At 46.0% G+C, this 24,604-nt stretch overlaps 1 protein-coding gene and 1 long non-coding RNA gene across 3 annotated transcripts; both read left to right on the forward strand.

The window, feature by feature from the left end:
* The first annotated feature begins 882 nt into the window (after positions 1-882).
* Positions 883-13,587, forward strand: cd34 (CD34 molecule). Of its 2 annotated transcripts, none has more exons than XM_029834057.1 (8): positions 883-1,143; positions 9,074-9,139; positions 9,252-9,460; positions 9,539-9,616; positions 10,947-11,058; positions 11,137-11,189; positions 11,335-11,469; positions 11,818-13,587. In XM_029834057.1, exons 1-8 carry the CDS (start codon positions 1,062-1,064, stop codon positions 12,007-12,009), a joined length of 927 nt encoding a protein of 308 aa, XP_029689917.1. In that variant the 5' UTR covers positions 883-1,061; the 3' UTR covers positions 12,010-13,587. The 2 variants fall into 2 exon arrangements, with proteins under 2 accessions (XP_029689917.1, XP_011617587.1); XM_011619285.2 differs by having other exon boundaries at positions 885-1,143; positions 9,255-9,460.
* Positions 13,588-15,232: 1,645 nt separating this feature from the next.
* Positions 15,233-16,327, forward strand: LOC105418763 (uncharacterized). Its single transcript, XR_965824.2, has 2 exons — positions 15,233-15,570; positions 15,853-16,327. It is a non-coding gene; the product is annotated as an uncharacterized lncRNA (long non-coding RNA).
* The last annotated feature ends 8,277 nt before the right edge of the window (positions 16,328-24,604 follow it).

Genomic DNA, 24,604 nt, shown 5'->3' on the forward strand with positions numbered 1-24,604 from the left:
AAATAAGAGTGAAGCGGACAGTAAGAGCAAAGATTTAAACACAACTTACACTATAATTCAAGTTTACAGGACTCATCCCCGTCTATAAATCTCCCGACCAAACAGATGAAGATCTTAAAAAGAGCCTGTGATGTAAAGCTGATCTGGTTTATCCAGTTCCTGATGTAAAGAAACACGAGAGAGCAGATCAGGTCCAGAGCAGCGTTTGAGTGAGCGAGTGCAGATGTTATGTGCATAACTGTAATAACAGAGAGCGGAGTGGTTTCTGTAGCGTATCGGCTGATGGGCAGGAGTGCAGCCATGTGTTGGCTCAACATAACAGCTCATGGTCGCACTGTCTGAGAGGCAGGTCTCCAGATGGTCCTCACAGCTCACAGGCCCCGAGGTGGGACCTCAGTGCTTCCAGATGTGGTCATTCCACAACACGGGAACAGTCACATCTTGGCGTGTTCTGTGTTATTTGGTTTACTTTTTACATGCAATGATTTGAAAAACATCTGCACGTTTCCATTTCTACTGTATTTGCCACTGTAAACAGGTGTTTTGATGCCATTATCCTGCATTCCTGTCGAATCAGGAGTCACATCAGACACGTCGCTGTGATGTGTGGCGTTCGCTGAAATGTGTTTTGGTCTGAGATCTCCCAAAAACAACTATAGAGCTACCGTACATCGCCCATGTTTCAGGAACCGTCAAACCACAAGCTCACAAGCCTGCAGTGAAGGTAAAGCTGAAGAGGATGTCGGGGTTTTAACCGCTAACGTTCTGGTGCTGGTTGTACATGTGCACATTCGGGGGAGGTGGGGGTTGCACTGAGGAACAGGAGGCAGCTAGAAGAGGGAAAGGGTGTGGAAAGTAGAGAGAAAGAGAGGGGCAGACGGGGAGGGAGAGAGACGCCAAAGGAGTGCAGTCCTATAAAGAGCAACAGAACACAAGCCAGGCTCTATCCCGCGCGTCTGTCCCGCTCGCTTCGACCTCACAGGAAACTCCCCGCTCCCCCGGCCCTCACACACACTCATTATCACTCACAGTCCCGCCAGTTTGCTGAATCCGAGCAGAGGATGGCTGCGCCCATGTGGAGAATGAATGGAGTCTGGAAGAGGATGGCTGGAGTTGTGCTGCTCTGCACTCTTCTCCTCTGCAGTGAGTACTAATTATGCTTTTTACCGCTTTAATAAGGCCCCTATTCACACCTTTGTGCCTCTACATGTGGGGGGAAATAACTTTTAGTCCCTTTCTTTGTTTCTCTCCAAGCAAGAAACTAAAGTAAATTTAGCCAGTAAGTTTAAACATACATTTTTTTTAGTGGTTTTCACTGGATCTTATACAATATTTGTGGGTTCTCTTTGATGTTTGCCACCATGAGGTTACAAGCAAAGACAAAGACAAAGCCGGGACGGCTGCAGGCTCAAGGAAGTCCAGCAATCAAACGATGCAGTTGTAACTATACTCCTCACCTCAGCTAAATTTGTTTGGCTTTGTGAAACAGAAGGAAAACTCTTCTAAAATATCTAAAATCTGAAAAAAGAGTATTATAACCTGACTGGGGCAGTGTAGTGTGCATGTGTACATCTGTGCTGGATTCTAATTGCAGGGTTATGGATAGAGTTCTGTTGGGTGGTGAATTTGGGAAGAATAGAGGGGAGGATCCAAGTGAAAGTAACTGAGTTTCTATTACCAGTAAAAGCGACGAGGCCATGGATCAACTAGAGCTACGCTGACCATAGATTTAAGTTACTGGTAGAAGCTCCTGATGTCCACTTTATGCATGTCGCCCAGGTTCCGTCTCAGTTCTGTTGAGCTCGCCTGGTTCTGGCCCCGCAGGCCTGCCACACTGCGAATGCTTGAATCCAGCTGCTGCTGTGGTGTGAATTTGCAGAGGCGTGGTAACATGTGGCTCACCCACCCCCCACCCCCCCAAAAAAAGAGAAAACAGCCCACCAAAAACACACAAAATGGGGAGGCTCTCAATCAAAAGTGCCCAAAGGTTCATTTGACCCTGAGAGTTCTGAGGTTCGGTGTCTAATCAGCTGCCTTCGGCTGCAGCTATTTCAGATATTGTTGGAATGGTTTTACAGTGAAGTCACAGGAGGTGTTCTGTATCCTGGACTCTATCCTTGTCAGATGGTTGACCTCGTGACGTCAACGCCAACTATTCTGTATTTCACACCCCATTACAGCTGTCAGATATTTCTTTGTAGGGTCATTTCCTACTGATGCATTGCTGCTTCGCTCTTGTGGCGTTTGCTGGTCCCGGGTCAGAGTGGAATCATTGTGTGTTGATTTAATCAGTTCTGCATCATGTGGTGTTGATAAAGTCGTGAATAGCTGTGGGTCCGCTCTAACTCTCACATATCTGAGCTGTAGTAAACTAATGAAAACAAAAACACCTCCACGAATTTGGAAACTGGGATGGTGCTGCAGGTAAGATCATCGTGCGAAACCAATAAATATTGAACGGCGTTATTGGTTCCAAGTGCTCAGTACAGAGTTTCCATGTGTAGATAAGAGAGCATTGCATGCAGCCCTGTCTGCGGACAGCCTCTGCCGGTCTGTTCCCTCTTCTTATGGCCTCTCAGTCATCCGATTCCAGCATGCGAGTATGCAGCGCAGCGAACTCTGAAATGCTGGATGATGTCATTTTAATGCCTCTTGCAGCATGCTGTAAGAGTTTGGGGGAATTCTGGGGGTTTAACTGGGCTCTGGAATGGAGGAAAGGCCTCCTTCCGTGCCAGCTCAAGCGACTGTTTCTGTTGCCCCTCAGCGGTCAAAGCCCCAGGCAGAGCTGAATGAGCTGTGACAACTGCAGAACACACCACATCTGAAAGCCATTAGCTCATGCTTAGGAGCCGCTCAACGTAAGACGTGCTTCTTATTCCCATATACTGCTATATTACAGCACGAACTGCAGCATGATGAAAACAAGCAGGCCGCAGATTCCAGCTTGTTTGATGGACAAACGTCTCCCAGTGAAGCATTCAGACCACCAAGAAGAACAAAGGTGCAGAAATGAGGAGAAAGCTTAAAGAACAATAACATACCAGTCTGATGTACTAAATTATAGACCAATATATACTTTTGGGGAGGGGGGGTTGGCCAGGTTTAGGTTTGTCTGTGTGGAATTCAAACCAGGGTTGAACGTGGAAGGGCAGGGCAGGACGTTAACCAGATGGACCACAGGTCACCGCTGAGGTCAATAAGGTGACTCCAAATGTGGACGGCACAAAAATACAGAATGTGGAAGACAAAGTTAAAGAAAAGAAAATGGCTTCAGAGTAGAAAACTGTGCAGCTTCTGTGTGCCAACACAAACACGGGCAGAATATTGCCACTGTCTGCCTCCGTCTGGCCCTCAGATATCGACCTGCATTCCTTCAGGTCCCAGTTGTGATGCTGAAGTTCTTACTCACGTCATCAGACTGACTGAGGGTGTATCTTTTATATAAGCTTTGGCAGATAGCGTGCTTATGTCAGACCTGGGCGTGCGTGTCCCCACTCGGCCCTAAATTACGAGCTACGTGAGCTCATATTAACATCACATGTTGAGACCTCACTGCTGTTGACTTCATTTGTGTGGCAAATGTGTAAAAAAGCAGCGCTTGTTGTGCTCTAACAAGCGCTGCCCTCCATCGACGTCCCGTCTGTCACAGCTAATCTCCCCCTTAGCAACTTCTTCTTTCTTAATCAGCTTCATTTAAAGACAACTCTTTACTAAGAAAAACATATTAATGACAAGAAAACAAAGTCAGTAAATGATCCCGGAGGTGGAGTTAGCTTAAAGAAATAGATCATCTACCAACAATATTTACTTAGCGAAATGCTCTTAATGGAAGCCAGACGCCGTGACAGCATTCAAATCTTCCCTTTCAAATTACCGCTGTTCTGGTGAGCTTATTGTTGCTGGTTCCCCTGGCACCCTGCTGCAATTTTACAGCTGTTGATTTTAACCAACAGAACGCGAGAGGGGGGGAAGAGGCCTCTCCTCTCTTCCTTTTCATTTACCTTCATTTTCAACAACAGAAGAGGTTGGTGGCCCGAGCAGCAGCGAGGCCGAGCGTGTTTAGACAGCACCGCTCGGATCAAAACCACCCTCTAAATCCTGGAACTATCATGTGATCTTCCTTAAACTTTATCTACATGCATCAATGCAAAGTGGAGCCATGAGACGGCAACTGGTGCTGGAGTCACTGGAGGGTTTTTGCAGACTTTATGGATGAGAATACTGTTAACTGAGAGAGGTAAATACTTAATGAGCCTCAAATGAGGCCAGAGCCACCGTCCTGGGATTTAATGCATCTTGTGGAAACCCTGCTACCTAAAATCCCTCTTTCCCAACTTTCAGTTTCACGAAATATCCTTATTTTATTTAGTTCTCGATCTTCTCCTCATCGCTAGCTCCTGCCTCAGCCATGTCCAAGCCAGATGAAGGTTACAGGTTTAAAAAATCTTTTTACAACTTCTGCCCACACGGTTCATGTAAAAACAGCAGCTGGAATCAGTCCATGTACATCTGTTGTTACAACCCAGCGCTGCTTCCACCTCACAGGAGAGCAGATAGCTGCCGTGGCCTCCAAAAGCAGCTGCTGCTTCCAATCCACCAGAAGAACGGACGGACTGTTTTGGAAACACGGGTTTAAAGTTTCACTGACCCGCTGAAAGTATTTGAACAAGTAACTTAGATGTTGAACAAAAGCAAAAGCTGTTTTAGCGTTCCGTTCGTGGCGCGTGTCTGTCTGTCCTGTCTTTCTTGTTGCCTCCCTCAGTCCAGACACATTAAATGGACCCTAAATTGTCCCTTGGGGTGAGTGTGTGAGGAAATGGTTTGTGCCCTGTAACTCGTCACCTTTCCAGAGTGTATTCCTCAACCTTGCCCAGTGCATGCTGGGATAGACTCAACATAAGCCTATCGTCATGATCATCGTGAACGTTTAAACAAGCCTTCTACTCAAAACAATAGAAAGTCACCAGAGAGTTCCCTTTGGTGGTCCTGCATCTGAAGGGTAAGTTCCCTTTCTGCTGTTATCAGCATCTGAAGCAGCAATTTATGCTAACTGCCAGGGTGAGTTTATGTTACAGGTTAATTATATGCTGTGTCCTGTGACTGTTTGACCCCTCCACATCCTGAGTCTGTCACTAGTTGCAGAAACTAGGCAGAAATATGCCTCATTATTTTGCTCCCATCGCAGGAGCCCCAGGAGAAGGTCGGTATTGGTGCAATCTTACACCGGGAGGCTGGCGGCGTGCCTGCATCAGTGTGTGTTATATGTGGACCCCAGTGTTTAACCCCTCCACTTAGGAGGGGTCACTGCACACATTCCGACAGCGACATCCTGTCCTCAGATTTGCGTGGATAAATTCCACAAACCTGTTATTAATTCCTCTCAGTTTTTTTAAGCTCTCTGGTGTTTGGTTTAAAAACACCAGGGTGTGGGCCCAGCAGAGAACATCTGCAGCAGTCAAAAATGGTTCCTATATCCAGGGCGCTGAGTGGCAGATTCAGGGAATCCTGCTATTGTCTCATCAGGTAGCTGCATCCAAATGAAGGAATTTGGATAAAATTATTTAGCTGAAGTGAACCCTTGTGATTGAACACAGAACGTTAAAACCTCTAAAGTTGGATTTGAAATGTTGTTTGCTGTTGGTATCTCTTTTAATTAATTGGACCCACTTACTGACAGAGAATACTGACGATCGTGTAGTACTAATACAATGGTAATAACCTGTGAGTGCTGTCAGGGTCACAGACTGCTGCTTCCACAGCTGAACACTGACTCAAATGGAAGTGCGCGTATCCTGGGTCTTACTTAAGAATGTTCTTGCATAATTGCGACCGAAAAATTGGAAGTAAATCGAAAGTGAGATTTCTTTTTCCATTTGGTGGTGTCCACTTTCCATGAGAGCATTTCTTCATCCCAGAATTGTCCCGGGGGCCAGTGAGGTTGGAGGAACTCCTGACTGAAACGAAAGAGAATTTTATTTTCCCCCTAAACACAGGCTTCAGCATCTTCCGCTAACATCTGGAAGATGAGTAAAAGGAAGAGGAGGGCGTGTCGGTTTAACTGTTTTCTCTGTGGCCTGGGCCGGGTCAGTTGAACGTTCCCTGTGTAGAAGCCCAAACGTGTCCCTCATTATACACATGATGTCAGAACTCGGTGACAGGACATCACATATGCACGGAGGCAGAGAACGTGCAGCTGCAGCCCCGGCTCAAATTCTGACAGGAAGAGCAGAACGTGCGGAAAATGCAGCCATGGTAGTTGACACTTGTCAGGAATGAAATGTTCTCAAACTCAACAGTCCTGAAGGGTTTACACTGGCAGATGGACCTTGGCTTTCTAGTATGTTTGACAAAATTAAGAGGGATTATTTGAAACCATGTTTGGCACAGATGTTGCATTAAACCTTAAGAATATCTAATAAATAATATGCTCAAAGAAAAAATGTGAAGTAAAGGAGCCGAAAACTGAGAAAAGCACCAGTGTTTAGGCACATAAACCTACGCGCTTCACATTCCAGTCCATTCCTCAAACTGTAAAATATACATTGCTGGTTTCCTGTGTTCTTTGATGACGCAAAACCACATTTGCAGATGAAAAAGAGCCAAACCATCATAAAATCAATCATAGACGACATTTTGTTTGTTTGTGATCACTGGCAACCACAAAATATACAGTTGTTGACTGAACTCTAGGGGTGAGGAAGGAAAGTAAACACAGGGTGCAGGAGGAATGTGAGAAGATGCTGAAAACAAGATGTGTGAGGAGGAACTACATCAGCGGACCAGGATCTGCACACACCCAGTGATGAGGTTCGCTTTGTCTTAGATTGATGTGTGCGTCTGTATTCTCCAGCTGTTAGTGTCGTTTTGAGGGAGCGGCAAGGCTTTACCCCAGAGAGGGGAGGGAGAAATTGGTGTACAACAACTTTCATGTTATTTCCTGACCTTCCTGACCTCTTCTCCTGTCCTTCTAACGGCTGTGAAAAAAAATGAGTTGCAGCCAGACTCGAGGCTCCTTTATATCCCCCTCCCATCGGCACCAGTTTCAACTCTCCAGTTGACTCCAGACGGGGTCGAGTGAAGGTGGGAAAGACGAACTTCTTCAGGTTCAACCGTTAACATCGCTCTCAGAAGCTGTTTCCTTTGGCTGATTTTGGATTTGCTTTGGTTTGAAGGGTGTGTTGGAGTCGGCGGGGGCTGATTTTCAGTGCTCGGTTGTCATTTGAAATCTTAATGTGAACATGTTATTCACTACAGTCATTTGGAAACCACTCAGCGGCCCTCCAGGTGATTAGTGTTCACCTGATGTTTAATCTGCTCAGGATTTAGTCACGGGGCTGTGATGTGCCATGAAAGGAGAGCGCCACCAGCTGCTGCTGAAGGGCTTCTCAGCTGCATGGCAGCAGGAACATCTGTGGCTTCATCAATGTTCACGTGTAGAACTTGCAGGAACTCTGAGTTTGAGTAAGACATCATCCTTTCTTGTAACTACAGCAGAGAGAGCGTCTGGGAGCAGGAACAAGGCTGCAGCACCAGACCCTCTGGAGAGGCACCAGGGCTGTGCTTGTGGAGGACAACAGTTGCAAATGTTGCACATGGAGACGTTCTCTCAGGTGTCTCCTCAGCCACACATGTGGAGCGAGATGAGTGTTAGAGTCTCATCTGGTCAAATGAGGCTGGTGGGAGTGAAACAGTCATACAACTAGCAAAGGCAACTTTGTGTCTTTCTTGTAGATGATATAGTTAAAAAGGAACCATTAATACAGTGATCCAATAGTGATGTTTTTTCCAGATTTTTAAAAGCATTCCATGGAGAATGTTTAGCCAAATGAACTCTTTATATCTGAGATATAAAATGTGCAGTGCACTAAATCAGTGGTATAAAGAATAAACATGATTGCTCTGTTAAACCTGGCAGTTCAAGCTGAAGGCAATTAGCTGAAGGCCATTAAAACAGTTAATGTTGCCATTTGTTCCCAATTAAACCAGCTAAAATGCTATTGATGATTAAATTTGGGCCCTGCTCAGCCGGTCGACGCCACTATTAAAGCAAAGAGGTCTAGTGCTGGACAAATTTGATCATTATGGTGGCTCGTTAGTTGGGGAAAAATAAAGTAACGGTAGCTTTTGTTTGGAAGCTCAGAGTCTGAAGCTCAGAGTCTGAAGCTCAGAGTCTGAAGTAAGTGTTTATTAGGCTGCAAACGCAAGACAAATCCAAATCACTTCATCTATGTAAACGTATGGTGGCTTTAAAACCACATGATCACCCCGTTGTTTGAGTCAGATGTTTAACAGTTTGAGGAGAGGTTGGAAATAACCTGACGGGGGGGAACTGGGGGACACACGGTTGCTGATCCTATCTAACACATCTGTGTGGCTCTTATTGATGTGGATCAATGTGGATTTTGACTTCAAATAACAACTTAAAGAGAATGATTGATTTATTTACATTAAAAAAAAAATCACCTTACTATATAGGATGTCCTTTGAACTTCTCCTTGATGACCAATATTTGAGGGGGTCTCTATTTAATACCAAGATTATAGTTTTTCCCCATTTTCCCCAGCAGACACATTTTTGGCCAGCAGGTCACGACCTTTTAACAACACTTTATTGGAGGGGGAAAAACAAATTAAACTGAGCTCCTGGCCTCATTCACATAAGCATTCCACTGAGTGTGTGTTTGGAGGAGATACCAAAGCCGAGCCATGCACTCTTCTGTTTCCTCCTCAAAGCCGTCTTCCTTCCTGTTGAATTCCTCCCCGAACGGTGCCCCTCGGGGACTTGGGTTTAAGCTAAGCTAAGCTACATCTGGGTGTAGGTAATGGGAAACACATTGATGGCCAAGAGATTTCAACACAAGACCTGTGTTGCAGGTTGCATTGGTGCAGCAGTTCGACAACAGAGGTGATGATGAAGGTGGAGAACAGTTTTGCTTTCACCCGACCCCGCCCAGCTCTGCTCATCCATCCTGATATGGATGATGAGCAGTGTTAATACGGCACAACGCCGCAGGCATCAGGTGGATCAAATGTCCCTCTCTGTTTGTTTCTCATCACACTCTCCTTCTGTACAGACGATGTGATGTGTCAGGATGATGCAGAAGCAAATATTACAGATGCACCAGCGACTGCAGGCTCTGGTAAGTGGAACAGTCAAAGCACTCACTATAACCCCCGTGAAAGTGGCGCTTTTGACATCGTTAAATGACAGATGAGGAAGTCAGGCAGGTCTTTGACTGCTGTCTCTGCCAGTAGTGCCGACAGATGCCCCCACCATGGCTATGTCTCTAGACGTCACCACCGCCCCCGCTGCAGGCTCCACCGTTGCTATCGACAGAACTTTGGTCGGTTCTACAGAGGTGTCGCTTGTAGCTTCGAAAATCCCGAATGTAGACGCCTCAGGGATGACTGCTGCCCCCAGCGTTGAAGAGACGGTGCCTGCAACAGCTGAGACCAACTCAGTGAGTATCTGTGTTCACGGTTCCTCTCTTCCGTTTCCATGTGTTGCACCTGTCTGACCTGACCTCCTGTCGTCACAGTTTAGCGTGAGCTGTGTTGAGCCGGATGAAGTCACAAATACACGCCATATCTTGGTCGAGGTGACGACGGCTGATTGTGTGAGTGATTTTCATTCTTTCCTCCTGAGTTTTGTGAAGAGTTCGTTGATCTTTACTGTGGCACAAATGGAAACTTGTGGTGATGTGTCCCCTCATCTGGGGCCCTGCACCAGAGGACATTGCTCACTCCACGGAGAGGAAGCTCAGTGACGCATTTTAATGAGCTACAGTTGGAAATATGGTCCTGATAAAGGCAGATCTTTCCTCACACATTCCTTGAGTGTTGTAAATCTTCAGTCTGTGTTTTCTGGTTGGAGTCAAGTGAAGAGGAGGGGTTTCCTCTTTTGCTGTGGGGGCCTTTGAAGAAAAGATGAATATTTGGGCTGTGGAAAAGCATTCAGTTTCTATTCTCTCTCTCTCTCCACAACAATGAAATCATTTCTTTCCTTCTTAATGTTACAAATTCTAATCCCGAATCATGATAAACAGGTCTGAAACCGCGGGTCACGCTTCCCTCGGCCCGTGTGTTTCATTTCTGTTATCATCCTCAGAACCGGAACCATCTGCAGAACTCATTTGCCTGACTCAGCCTGAAACTAAACATGGTTCTTGGTGCCAGTGGCCCCAGCCAAACGATGATTATTTCAAAATGCTTGTTGTGAGAGCTTTTTTCTCTACAGGCATAACATTAAAGGAATCTGAAGGATTCCGAATCTGGGGATTAAATGGAATGAGACAACAATGCACTGATGGAGGGGAAACTTGGCAAAAACATACTAATATGACAGGATAGAAAATAAAATGTATTGAATTGAGCTCCATAGGTGCAGAAGGTGAAGTAAACACGGGTCTGGAGGCTGTGATGGGTCATAAGTGAGAGACAGATGGAGATGAGAACATGTTCCACTGAAGTGAATTTTAGTTTCCACTTCAGCACATTCCCACCTCCCAGACCTGGGTGTTCCCGCAGAGCCCAGCTGTGGGCCCACTCCCTGCTCACTGAGGATCCAGGGCTTTGCTTCCTGGGATCTTCTGGGAATATCCAGAGGTGCCTGGATTGCATTATAAAAAATAAGGAGTTTTCAGTTGTGCAATGAGGTGACATCATAATTAAGGGTGAATTTGCGGGGAGAAAGAAGGTGTTCCCAGACACTTGTCTGTCCCGCTGAGTTGTATTTCCATTACCGACACAGAGGCTTACAGTTAGTGGTGGAAAACTGGAAGCACACATACAGAATATTTGGTCTTGTTGATCACTGAACCCATAATCCAAAGAAGACATAATGTCAACACAGTGGGAGGTTAAAAAAAAAGGTTCCATTTTTCAAGTTTTGATTTGCTCAATATTCTCTGAAAAGGCTCAAGAATTCATCCACACTTTCCCTCACAGGAAGAAACAAAGCGGATTATTGAAGATCACCCTTTTGTCTGGTGCAAGGAACGATCGTGTGACTTGAAACTGTATCAAAATGGCAAAAACCTGCACGCAGGCAGTGAAGAAGGTGGGTCGCACGTGAGGAATGCTGCTCTGGTGATTCAGTCACGTGCGCTAATATTCCTGCTATTCAATCTCCTTGCAGTTGAAGTCGTTACTCTGAAAAAGGCGTTTTACGATGGACCGCTGAAAGACAAGGTGAGAGATCTGCCAGTGTGTCCTGCTTCATGCCAACGGTGTTTTTTAATCCATTTCCTGTAAAGTACAGAGGCAGCTGGGGCCTCTTTTGCATGTACATCTATCTTCTGACCACAATCCTCCGCGCTTGTTTGTTTATTTCCAGCTGACGAGGTCCGGTTCATCATCGGATTCCTCCGTTTTTGTTGGCGTGCTGGTCTCCGGTCTGCTTGCGGCTGTTGCTCTCACCGTCGGCTACTGCAAATGCCAGCGCAGGTCTGAACCCAAAGGAGTGAGGCTGGTAAGCTCGTTTCTTTAAACGATGCACTATTTCACACGCTGAACTGTCGATTTCTATAAAAAATTCAATCTTTTACTTGCTTATTTTGGCAAATCGCTCATAATTCATGGTCATTTGGGGGAAAGGAATTAAGAATTTTGCTAATCAGTGATACATACTGTAAGTTAGTATCGTTTGTTGCACTTTTTTGTTACTGAAGAGGTTTTAGTCGTTTCTGTTAAACCTGTCTCCCATATTTTAAAACGTGCAGATCTTTATGTTACTGTATTATTCCCACCGGTAGGGACCAACATATGCCAACTATTTGGTTTGTATGACGTCAGTTGCTCATTCAGATCATATTTACAGGCAGAAGAACCCTATCAGGTGGACCAAGAGAACCAGGGCAACACTCTTGTGTCCGTGGCGCCTCTCAACCCCCCACCAGAGACCCCGGAGAAGCCCAGTGTAAATGGAGAGTCCCCGGAGGCGGTCAAGACCGAGCCCACCCCTCCAACCAACGGCCACTCCACCACCAACACAGCAGACACAGAGATGTGAAATAGTCCACTAAGCTCTCCCTTCCTCCCTCCCTTCCTCCCTCCTTCCCTGCCTCCCTCAGTGACACATGCTCATCACACACACACATGTGCCCCTTTAAAGTCACCCCCCCCTCCTCTCTGAATCTTCCACAGGGTCCACAGCACAGTGGACATCAGGGACTAAAAATTCTCCTGCATCTTTCCTCCTGCTGTCACAGCCCCCATTCCTCCTCATTTGGCTTTAAATACTGGTGTGAAGGACAGTGATGGATGACAGCAATGACAGAGACTCCGTCCCTGGGTTGTTGATGGCTATCGGGCTGGGAATGGGGGGCAGGAGGCGGCACAGTTCTGGGTGGGAAGTGAGAGTATTTCAGCATTAAACAGCTCTGGTTCCCATCATGACTGCAGTCTCTAGAGAAACAGCCATATGTTGACATCACGGAAGAGAGACTCTGCCTGCCGTCGGGGGGGTTATAGCCCCCACCCATCACTCTGCCTGTAAACTCCAAACACATAAATCAAATCTGACATTGTAAAGCTACAGTGGACGAAGAAATCAGTTTACAAACTCCTCTTTTTGACTGGAGAAGTGTCAATCTGATCCTGATATGTCTGATTGAGTACTGATCAGCTGGTGTGTGTGGGCGTGGGTGTGTGTGTGTGCCTGTGTGTGCGTTAATATTCTGCGTTTGTATGTTAACACATGCATCTGTACTGTGCATGGACTGTAGAAAGGTTCAATGTGTTTGGCAGCAATCAGCCATCGTATTCTAATCACACGCCTAACGGGTGCAGGAGCCGCTGTAGCCGCCTCCTCCATCAGTGGTTGGAATGTAACGGCTGATTGTTGCACGTAGGCGTGGTCGATGGCGAGTGAGGAACGGAATTACCAGTGAACTGCGAGCGTGAATGTTGACATTAGCTTTGAAAAATGTACAATTTTACCAAATTAGCTGACAAACTGATGGCTCACCGAGCACCGACTGGTCTCCATGGTGATGGGGATGGTGTGTGATTGAAATTGTGATCACGCCATTGCCTTTGAAGAGGCGGAGCCGCGAGCTATTCAGAAATGTAAAACTGCAAACTGGTGAATTTTATCACAAAGCCAACAGGCCTCTTTTTTTATACAGTGGCTTCATATTTGCTGCTGAATTGAGATTCGATTTTTACACAGAGCTCAGCTCTCTGCACCCATTTACATCCGTGTTATTTTCTTTTGAATATGTAAGTACATGTATTTTTTACTATCGGTATGTTATTGAGCAGTATGTATAGTGTGTTGTTTGTACTTTCTAGTGTCCGTATCTATGCTTCCTGTGTGTATTCACCGTGCCAGAGACCACTTTCACTTTTTATTGGAATTATGCTCCACAAATTGTGATCAACATCACGCAATTTCTAAAACAGCTTTAACTCTTAGGAATAAAAGCATCAAGTGCCTCAAATGCAGATTTGTTTTTGGAAAAAGCTTCTTCTTTTTTTTTAAACGATTGAGAACAGCAACAGATACAACGTGAATGTCGTTTTACTTCTAATTTTCAAATTGGATCCATCACAGGAAAACAAATAAAGTTGTTTTTTTTTAAGTGAACTGACGTGTCCTCAGTCTTGTTTTATTGAGGGTGTGGAGCTGCAGAAACACGAGCACATTAATGTACATGTGTGCTGCGGCGCCACAAGCTGAAGGTAAATCTCTGGCAGCCCATAAGGCCCTGCAGCTGGTTCCTATAAGTCGTAGTAATGACATCACTTCACACTGTTGTGTCTCTCACGGTTTGGGTGGGGCAGCAAAAATATCCACCAGCTGTCTTAAGTAAATGGCAAAGGTTCATGCGGAGCGTGTGAGGCAGGAGCTCGCCATCACATTCCCGTGCGTATGTTTGATGCTGATTCTCTCGCCATCCACCGCATGTGACCGTTTCATCCGCTCACGCCCATCCCTCCTCACAAGATCAGCTCCCATGGGAATTCCATCTCACATAATCATAAGATACTGAGTTAAATCTGTATGTGACGCTGTGCCAGTGCCAATTTAAAACATGTAAATCCCGGCGGACGTGCACGTATACTGCCTCTGTTATTTACAACCTATTGACACGAGGGTGCGGGTCATGAGGTGAACATTTGCCGGTGGCGGCTGTTCCTTCTGTCAAACCTAAAGGGATGGGTCGCCAAAATATCCCACATAAAATACACACTCTGGTTACTGCGGTTAAAATAATTGCTGTTTCACCAGAGAGATGTTCACTGTTAATAAATATACGGACAGTTAAGGGACAAAAGAATAAATCTCAACTGGAGGTTATGTGCCCCCAGTTTCTGTTAAAACCCATGTAAGCAGAAGAAGAGTTTGAAGGAGCTCTTACATTTCCCACACACTGGTGGAAAAAAGTCACTCCAAAATGTTCATTTACGTGTTTTTCTTCGGTGTCACTCACACATGTCCGTTAGCTCCGGGCTGCACTCTGCCCATCTCTCATCCCTCCAGATCTTCACTTTCTCCACCCCTGTAGTCACACAGCCAAAAGCCGTGTATGTGCAGGGGAATCTGGGGCCGAGCACAGAACTCAGCTGGCTGTTTTTATTGTGGGCCGACGCTCCCACCAGTGTGGCTGCAGCTGCCAAATACGTCATGTTTTTCTGCTCTGTGCCAAAGCGCGCCTCTTCAGAGCTCATTGATAGTAAGATAATATTGGGCGGAATGGAAGGGTGGGGGCTAAAGCACACAAGGGACCATGCAGGACCCTGGGGTCAGAAGGTGTGCTCTGTGGGGTGTGTCTAGGATGATAAGTAAATGTCTTCACATTAAGTTACAGGTTCATGAAAAGGTTAGCGTAACGCAAGACTGTGGATTTAACGAGTTCAGCCATTGTTTGACGTGTGTGACAAAGGACCTGCTTGAAATATAGTAGTTGAAAGTAACAAAAACACCCCTAGTTCTCATTTAAATTTAAGAAAAACAAGGAATAGTGTTCAGCAGCTCCAGCTCTTTAGTGTCATTTACAAAGTGGATACTGGAGAAGTCCTGCCAGAATGACCTCGAACAAGATCCATCTCAATGTAAGATCACTTACATAAACCTTACAAACTTAGTGTAGCACTGAAAAACAAACAATAACCTTTTCCATGTGGTATTTGTCCATTAATGGGAATCAAACGCACGTTTACACACGTCAACTTTCCGTCTATCAAATCAATCTGGCCTCTAGGTGGCAGCAGAGACAAGCAAACTAGCAAACTAAAATTAACTCATTTCTTTATTCGGCAATTCTAATCTTTGGTTTTAATCTGCCTCTGAAATGCCCACAAGCTTTCAACACCAGTATTAAATGTTGAATCATTGCTTTCACTTATATATTGCGCGTCTTTGCGGATGGAAACAAAGATGGCGGCCTGGACGGAATCCTGTGGTCATATGGGAAACACGCCAGGACGTTCCCGGGATGCAGCAAGTGAAAATACGGCTAGAAGATGGATGGATGGACGACATAACAATGTTCAAACGGGTTTTTAAAGAGCTGCCGATGGAACATTCCCCTAACTAGAAGAAGCTTTGAGGATGTGATAGCTGCAGGTGAGTTCCGCTAACATGCTAACGGTAGCGCATTTACCCAACAGGTGCGACCTTAATCACCACCTAATATGTTGGCTGGTTTTTAATTTTCTTCTTTTTGTTCCATCTTCTTAAGTTCTTTCTGTTTTTCGTGCTTTACACTGGTGCGCTGGCGAAAATGTCAAGTAATAAGGTTCAATAGGACGATGAATCTTCAGATATTTCTCTTGTGGAAGACGAATTCTAACCCCATTAACTTCCGAAAATAAATGCAAATGTTACTAAATACTTGTTTAACTGCAGCAATTGAAGATTATCTGGCTACATGCAGATGAAGTTCAGTCACATTTGTCAGCATTGCTGTGGAAAAGATGAAGCAACACGTCTGTGGAGACAGTTCCAAAATGTGGGTCCAGAACAGAAATGGACATGCAGAACTTTGTCAGACATCTGTGGTCCAACTGGACATCCAGCTACCGCCAGGGGACATTGAGAGCCGGTGGAGGAGAGGACACATCAGAGAGCTCAGTGTTAACTGACAGCTGCACGGCAAACTGTACATGTTTAAGAAAGGAAGTATTCATTCGTCCAGGGAAATGGACTTTTGTTCTCAAAGCTGGGATCCACTTTAAGGGAGGAGCAGGACTGTTGGACAAACACCCCGCTGGCTTATGCGCTCGCACGAGGGAGTGACGGTGATCGCTCTTCAGTGGATTCTTCTCTCCTGACACCTCAGACTTGTATTACCGTTTTAAAAATAAAAATCAATCACCCCAAACTGAGTGTGGTGTTGATTAACTACCAGTTCAGTCTGCAGTCGGTCCCATGGGGCTGTGTTTTAGTCTTGTCCGACAGTCTGGAAGGCATTGTCTGTCTTTTCCTGTGATGTAACCGTCCACACATCATTATCCTGTTGTTAAAACAAATGTACCAAAGTCTTTAAGGAATTTTTAATGAATCTTATTGACTCGATACCACACACATAAGGTGGCATATTGTTTTGCGGCCATATGCAGTTAAATTTGATTTGAAATTGCAGTATTACCACTGACTGTTTATCTCTGAAATATGTCATTCCACAACTTGCAGCTCATCCAAGAGTCCACACATAACAGAAGGATGCTGAAGACTGTCTAAATCTGACAGCTTATCTTAGTTTAGGTTGCCCCCTGCTGTTGCCTCACAGGCAAACCCTGGGCAGACAGGATGCTGTTTAAATCCACATAGAAACAGTTTAGTTTCCTGAGACTTTTTTCTAATTTACAAAAAACATTTCCCACTGTTCTAAAAAGTCACATTGAAAGCTGATCATTTGTAGAGTTATGCTATTTTTTCGTCCGTTAAATGTGTTGCCCCCAATTGTGTAGGAATATACCTCCTGCTCCCTATAATCCCGTTAACAAGGTCATGTCTTTCATCCTTTTTGTTCCTTAGGACATAAAGGACATAAATATATAGGGCTATATTCCTGCCCCCCGGTTGGTAAGCAACATACATGCTCCTTTTTTTTTTTTTAAACCCAACCTTGGAATTGCCATCTCTTGTCAGTTTTTTGATTACTTAGATACTTGACCAGTAAAAACATACGTGCGTGTTTCTGTTTCTCATTAACAGAAACATTTACACAGAGTTATTAGGGAGCTGTGCCTTTTGTATTTTTTGTTTCCACCCTTGTGCTTAACAAGAAATCATTAACAAGAAGCAAAATAAATTAGAATAAATTAAGATACAATAAAATAACACAGCACAATGAATTAAGTGCCTTATTGAAAGCAGTCGGATACATGTAAATATTTGCATCGTTGTGTCCTACGAATCGGAACTTAAAACCAAAGCGGAAGTGCCAGGGGGTGAACGCTCTCGCGTTGTTGAACTCTTTGGTCAGCTCAGCTTCCGCTATGCGCCTGTTTGTAAACACGCGTCAGAAGCACGTGATCGGCTCGACGCCCTTGGGAGCGGTGTCCAATCGGGGAACGGGGGTGTGTTTCGGTGGGCGTGGTTTGATTGTGTTGCTGTGAAAATGTCGATGTTCAAGGGTCTTCATCAGCGCCGCGGACCACCTTGGACTTGGTGAAACTGAAGGTTGAGAGGCGGCGACGGAGTAGCAAGTGGACCAGAACCGGACGTGTTGCGAAAGCAGCGCTGATGGTAAGTCACCGCCTTCCAGAGAGAGCATTTTTAACCTACGCTGTCAGTGTTAGCGCCTTATATGTGAGATTAAAGTATGTTTATTGTTTTTATAGCGATTTTGTTTCTTATTAATGTTTGCTATTTTGCTTCTCCCATTGAGTTCTAGATTGTTCCAAACTTGTTTTTTAAGGCCAAGAGGAATTAACTTAGGCTGATGATTTGATTGGTGCGACCCGGAAATTAGTAATATATTTCAGCTGTTTCCTTTAAAAGATGTGCGTGTGCGCATTTGGTTCCCACTGTCATTGGGAGGAAGAGGGGAAGGGTGGGATGGAGATGCGTGCTGCAGGAGGATGTTGCGCACTTACCTATGGAGTTGACTAATCCGTGGGTATTGCGAAATCTCTTGAATTATGAACCAAATATTCAGAATATTTGTAAATGGGATTATTCCTGGCAGCGTGCGTTTAATTTAAAGTTAAAGAAAATGCGAGACCACTTTATTTACTGTGAGAACCTAACGAAGGTGGAATGTTGTTTTCGTCGTATTGTTATTATTATTGTTATTACTATTATGTTCGCGAATTTCCTTATAAATGTTCTTGGCTTGTTCGGTGCCGTAACGTATATTGTGCTCTGTTGTATTGTTTGTAGATACGCAGACTATAAAGTTTGTTATATTAAATCAGTCGTCACATAAAAATCTCTCCCGACGTTGCCTATGGTATGTAAGTATTATGTAAGATTTTTGAAAGTGTGTCTTGCGCTCAGTTAAACTGATTTGGCTCGTTTGTAACACAGATTGGTGTTCCTGGCCTGAGTTGTCGGTGCTATTCCCGCTCCTGTGCCAGCACCTTGACTCAGCTTCATCCATCCAGAGGTTTCTATGTCATGCGCACTTTTTATTCCTGATGTAAACAAACCTCCACCGGCAGCGCGCTCCTCTGACGCTAGGTGGCGCCTTTCTGCAGAACACGGGCGCCACTCATGGAAAGGTGGGGTGTTGATTTTACATAATTGATGTTTTGTTTTGTTTTTTTGTTTTTTCGACTTTGACACCTACAAACAAATTAGACCTGGAATTTTTGCAGGACCTGCTGCAGATCCAGCCACCTGAGCCGTGGGCAAAATGACAACTTGAGGAATGTTGAGTGGAAACTGGAAGCCAGGTAATAAAGATTTGTTTATGGCGCTACAGTTCTACAATGTTTTATTCAAATGAGCCTCGTTTATTTTCCCTAAATATGCAGATGTGTTCAGGAGCTACAATTTTATTATTTTTTTTCCCCCTAATGCTGTTCAAAACAATATCAGTTGTACTAACTGGGCTTCTTTCCAGTGGAGGGATTAAGGTTTAGGAAGTGGAACAGGCACAGCTGATAGATGACATGGCTAAAATTAACACTGCCCACTGGATGAGGAGCACAAATAGCAGAGAGGAAGGCCGAGATCTGTGATGTGCCTTTAAACAAAAGCTGCTGTCACGACGCCGAGGCAGGGCTGCGGTGGGGCACGTAAATCTGGGCTGATTGAGCAGGACGGCATCGCTATAAACCTCTCCTTCACTTTAATCGAGAAAACCAAACATTTGGCCGTAAATGCCGTGATTCTGGTAAAGCAAATAAAAGGGAACACAATTATCAAGGTGGTCACCAGCCAGCATTCTGCTCAGAGAAAAGTCGCCCGATCCTCAGATCCTTTACAGCAGCTGGTCCTTTAGCTGATGCTCTGCTGTTAGCTGGGCTGGAGGGGGGGTCCGCGTCGCCTGCCCCTGCTTCAGATAAGGAAACGTGCAAAGCTACAAGTTCAACCATCAGTTACAACGTTTAGATAAAACATCGGGATTCCCGTAAGGGGAAAAAAACGGCTAATCTTATAAATGCTTTGTGCTTCCGAGAGGCAGACGGAGCAGATAGGCTCAGTCAGCTTAAAGACAGGACACGGCCGTCTTCCTGCCCTGCTGGATGTGGCTGGGGCCATCGAAGACAGAGTTCGGATCCCTTTTTCCATCATGGTGAGTGGAGCATAGTTGGGACGCCGCCACAGTCGATCTGGATTTCTGGAATCTTTCTCGGCCTCATCCCAAACACCTGGATCGCTGCCGTCGCCCACGCTTTGCCACGCAAGTTTGAGATTGAATGAAGCCGTTTTTGTTCCAGTTTGTACCGTCTATCATCTCATCTTATCTCCTCAGTAACTTCATTTTCCGCCGCGGCAGTGAGGCGATGGCTGATCAAGGTAAGGGAGCCATCAGATAAAACTACAAAGACACAAAAATCCCAAAATAATCTCCGCTAATGTTTGACGGCACCGAAACAGACGATAAGAGCGCAGCCCTGTCTTTTTAAAGAAACCATATTTCATTCAAGGTCATTTTTACTTCTCTTTCACCTGTAGTTTTCCTATTTTAACCGTGTTGTGTTCTGTCCTGTAGGGACGCTGGATAAAGTCGGGGCCTTTGAGCGCGGAGGTGCAGTGGAAACATCGAAACAGGAAGTCCGTGACAGTGGTCAATCACCTCGCACCGAATGCTTTCTTAACCCGTCTGGAGGTTAAAAGTAGCAACATTAAATGAGGAACACAAAGCAATCTGCGTCACAAATCACTATGGTAACCATAGTGAGATTTAGAACAGAATTACGAACGCAACCAGCGGTGTTGTAAATATTCCCTCTTTTGCAGATTCTGACATTTGTGAAATTCCCACCGCACTGTATTAAAACAATCCAAATAACCGTCTGAGTGCTTATGCAACGGATGCGTAAGCTGGTGATGTTCCTTTAAAATCAGTGGGTTGTCAGGTGATCGAGGAGACTCGGGCAGCTCAGCCACACAGACGGAGGATCCAGAGTGCGTCTCTTGCAGAGAGCGCCAGAGACGAGGGCTGCCGAGAGGGAGAGAGCCCCAATTATTAGGGCAGAAGGGGGGAAATGGGGACACGGCAACGTCACAGAGTGGGGGACAGGGAGCTCTGGTGGTAGGGTCCCTTTAACTGCACTCTGCTCATGCTCACTCGCCTTGTGTGGCAGCTAGCAAGTGTGTTTGCGGCTCCGCTTGATCCAGAAGTTGCGTTGTAGGGCCACAACAGTGGTGTAAAAGCACAGAGAATTAAGTGCTGCGTCACACCCAGCCAGAGGACGAGTGTGAGCATGTGCGCATGTGCACGGAGGAGAGAGTGTGTGTGAGTGTGTGCACGCAGTTCTGCTCTGCATCTGTGTATATGTGTTAGTTTGAAGTAGCAGTTTAATAGCAGTTTATGCTATTAAAGGATGGAAGTGTTGTGTGTGTGTGTGTGTGTGTGTGTTTCAGGGGCAAGCAGAGAAGGGAGATACAGAGAGGGTGGGAGAGCAAGTCAGTGTGTGTGAGAGAGATCTTGGATTAGTTGCTACGTCACTTTTTCATGACGGGAGAAACAGAATCCGAGATAGCAGAAGCCCAGAGTCATCGAGTTCTCCTCCTGAGATCGACACATCGGCTTTCTCCTCCTCCTCTTCCTCTTCCTCCTTGGTAGTTTTGTGCTGCTCTGCCTGTCGCTGCTATATATATGTGTGTGTGTGTGCGTTTGTATATACGTGTGTGTGCGTTGTGTAGGTCTGTGAGCTAATATTGGCAGCTTCAACATGGGCGCTGGAGAAGTGGCTCAGTTTCTCTTTGTCTTGTTGTGATCGCATAATAAAAGTAAGTGTGTGTGTGAGAGTGTGTGTGGATGGTGGGTGGCCAGATGTGCGTCAAACGAGTTAACAACAATAATAATCCAGGACGTTGTTCATATCACAGTAAGCTCAGTCGGGAATGTTTTTCCAAGGATTGTGGAAGTGTTCCAGCATGGGTTTTTTTTTTTTTTTTTTTTTGCTGACGGCTGGAAAAATGTTCATTTTTGTGCGAATGCATGAAAATGTTCTCGCTGTGCCACCGTCCGCTAAGCTCATCGCTTAAATCCACTTTTTCAGGGGAGGGAGCGCAGACGCATCCAGGTGGACGGATTAAGTTCCTGACGATATTCAGTAGTTCCAGGTGGGTTTGTCTGACCTGCTGGTGAGAGGCTCGTGTGAAGGCGGTGCAGGATCCGGCTCGGCTCGGCTCGGCTCGGCTCGGCTCGGCTCGGCGTCTGTGTCTGGAGGCGCTTCAGTCATGCGATGTGTGTTTTGCCCTCCGTCCCTGAGAAACGCCGTTTCCTGGGGCCCGTTTGTTTCTGCGTAGCTGGGAGAGACGGCGATGAGCTTCCTTCCTCCCGGTTTATCTCTCTATCTGTTGCTGTGTGGCAGCGAGGGGCTAAATGTCACGGCTCAGGATCAGAGAGAAAAGAGGAGAAGGGTGTAGGACTGCAGGCTGGGGGGGGGGGTTGTTTACCCTGCTGTCTGTGACTCTGCGCTGGCTTGTTTCCTAAAGCTGCTGTGTCACGTCGTCTTTTCCTCATACGTTTGTCCCCGACGGGCTGAATGTAGGTGAACGTATCAGTGCAGGCCGCTGCGCTCTAATTAGGAGGCTTCATTAACTGATTGCTGGCTCGTTCCGCTGACGTTGCCTTTTTGCTCCATCGACAGGTGACCACGCAGCCGTGCGGCAGAACTTGAACTGTTCCGTGACCCACAGAGGGCGGTCGGGGTTCCTCCAGGAGGGACGTGGCGGAAGGAGGAACGTTTGTGTGCGTGAGCTGAAAACAGCTGGCCATTAAAGAGGCCTCCAGCCTTGAAAGGAGCCCAAAACACAACACTGGGATCCAGTGGTTCTCCTCCCTGCTGACCACTCGTCCTGCACGTCTCCTGCCACATTTTCGACGTGCGTTCTGTAAGGAGCCATCAAGACGAGGCTCCTGGTGGCGCTGAAGCGTCCGGACGTGAGGAAGCTCGGAGTCGCACCTGCAGGAGGGGATTAAATCTGGAAGCCACGGCGGTCTCCTCCTTCCTCCTGGTTCCAAGTTCAAAAACCAGGACTTGTCACGTTTCCAGAGGATGGCGGCCATGTTGCTGTGGTGCTGCTGCGTCCCTCCCTCCTGGATGAATGCGTGAACAGACGCCGTGGCTCAGCGTGAGCTGGACACGCAGCCGGAGCCACAGCTACGATCCTCCAGCTCTCCCGATGCCACCATTTTCCAATTTGTCCCTAAACCAGAACTGCTGTGAAGATATTCAACCCCACAGGTTTCCCCAGCGTGCTTCGCACTCCCTTCCCGCTCCCGCTGTTGACCACGCTCTCCAAAGGCCTCCTGTCCCTTTAAATCTTTTATAAGTGTTACACAACAGGTCCAGTCGCACACAAGCAACAAACAACCCGAAAAAGAAAACTGACGGGTGGGTTGAGCTAGCCAGGCGAGGGAACCAGACACCTACAGACAGACAAGCCCTGTGATCGGAGTCGTCACTGTGGCTACAGCGCAAACACACACACACACAAACGCACACAATGCTCTGGCAACAAAAAGGCTAAGCTTGGCCCATCCTAAGCCTGATAAGGACTCACAAGGGCCGTGGGGATTACTGAGAAAATCAAAATAAATGTCCGTTTTCAGGCCGGAGGCGTCTCTGATTCGGCTCTAATCGCTTCCAACGTGAGCGTATTCACACAGACCTATAGTGGCCGTGAGTTGTCGGGCCCGCCACCGGCACGGGCAGCGTTGGGTCGCTGCGTGCTGAGTTGAGGCACTTGGCAGTGGACCAGTGAACTGGCCACTACCTGCCCTTGCTCCACCCTCCCAGCCTTTTGTGGCTGCGTCACGACTTCCATGCCAGCGATTGACTGACACTTCCTTGTTTTCTCTGCCTACAGTGGCTGAAGCGACTGTTCTCCGGAGTCTCCGCGGAGTCTCGGCAGGCGTCAGCAGGTGAGCCACCACCGGCGGCCTCACGTCCTGTCGGCTCCTCGTGTGTTCGCCAAGTGCGGATCAGATCTGTCACCTGAGAGTCTGAGAAAGAGGCGTTCCCAGCCTTTTTTTAATGGTTTTCTTTTACATCGCTCTCAGGTTCTCCCCTAATTTCCTTCTTTTCCGTCTGCTTCTGGAATGAGCTTGTCAATCAGATGTGTGTCTGAGCCCAAACCTTCCCAGAAAACCTTCCAGTTTGTCTCTGGCAGCCCTCTAAGATCCTGGACATCATCCTGCTCCAGTCAACACGGCTGCCAGTTTAAAACTTTCAACTTATTACTAATTCATTGACCTACATCAGCGAAATGGATCAGACATTGTTTTCATTTGTTAATGTTAAGATCTCCTTTAACAGCTGTTCGGGTTTTGTTTTTGTTTTTTTTATTTGTACTGCAGAAAAAAAAACTTATGGATATTTGTGATATTTTTGTAGGTTTCTAATCATTTCTATACTGTAAAAAACAGAATTTTTTCCTTGATCAATCAGCAAATTCCTTTGGCAAAAGCGTCCCAAATGACTTGGGGACTCGACCAAAGTCTTAACGTAGTTTTAAATGTACTTTTGAATCATGAAGCATCTTCAAGTGTCATCTACTTGTTCCCCCTCCTTGGCTGGGTTTGTTTCTGAGGTTTTGGCGGCCCAGTCAAAGCCTTTGCCCGCTGTCGTTTCCTAAGATTCTCGTGTTTTTCATATGTTCCAGTTTAGTTCTTCTGTGATAGCCATGGCAAGGTATATGTGTAACTCAAAGAACTTTCTGCATTTCTAGATAAATCAACTGCTTCTTATTCACACTATCTCTCTGCAGCTTTGTCTGTTACCGGATCTGAACCACTTCTCTCATCTCTTTCTCTTTTCTGTGCCCAAAGACTGCACACCAAGATGTAAGTAGAGCGCTGTCTTTGTCGCCCTCTGGTGGCTAAAACATGTAATCCATCTTATTTTACATCAATAACAGCATCGCGTCTAATACTATTTCTTACCTCTAACATATTTTACGTTTCCCTTTTTGTTTTTATGATAATATTATATGATCTACTTGGCTGGATTTCCTCAAGTGCCCCCCT

This window comes from Takifugu rubripes, chromosome 3 (assembly GCF_901000725.2).
Source record: "Takifugu rubripes chromosome 3, fTakRub1.2, whole genome shotgun sequence".
Lineage (NCBI taxonomy): Eukaryota > Metazoa > Chordata > Actinopteri > Tetraodontiformes > Tetraodontidae > Takifugu > Takifugu rubripes.

Bases quoted from the DNA above. Each gene is read 5' to 3' on its own strand.
- cd34 (XM_029834057.1), top strand. From the start codon at position 1,062: ATGGCTGCGCCCATGTGGAGAATGAATGGAGTCTGGAAGAGGATGGCT. The intron at 11,190-11,334 runs GTGAGAGATCTG...GTTTATTTCCAG, and splicing joins ATGGACCGCTGAAAGACAAG to CTGACGAGGTCCGGTTCATC. The intron at 11,470-11,817 runs GTAAGCTCGTTT...TCATATTTACAG, and splicing joins AACCCAAAGGAGTGAGGCTG to GCAGAAGAACCCTATCAGGT.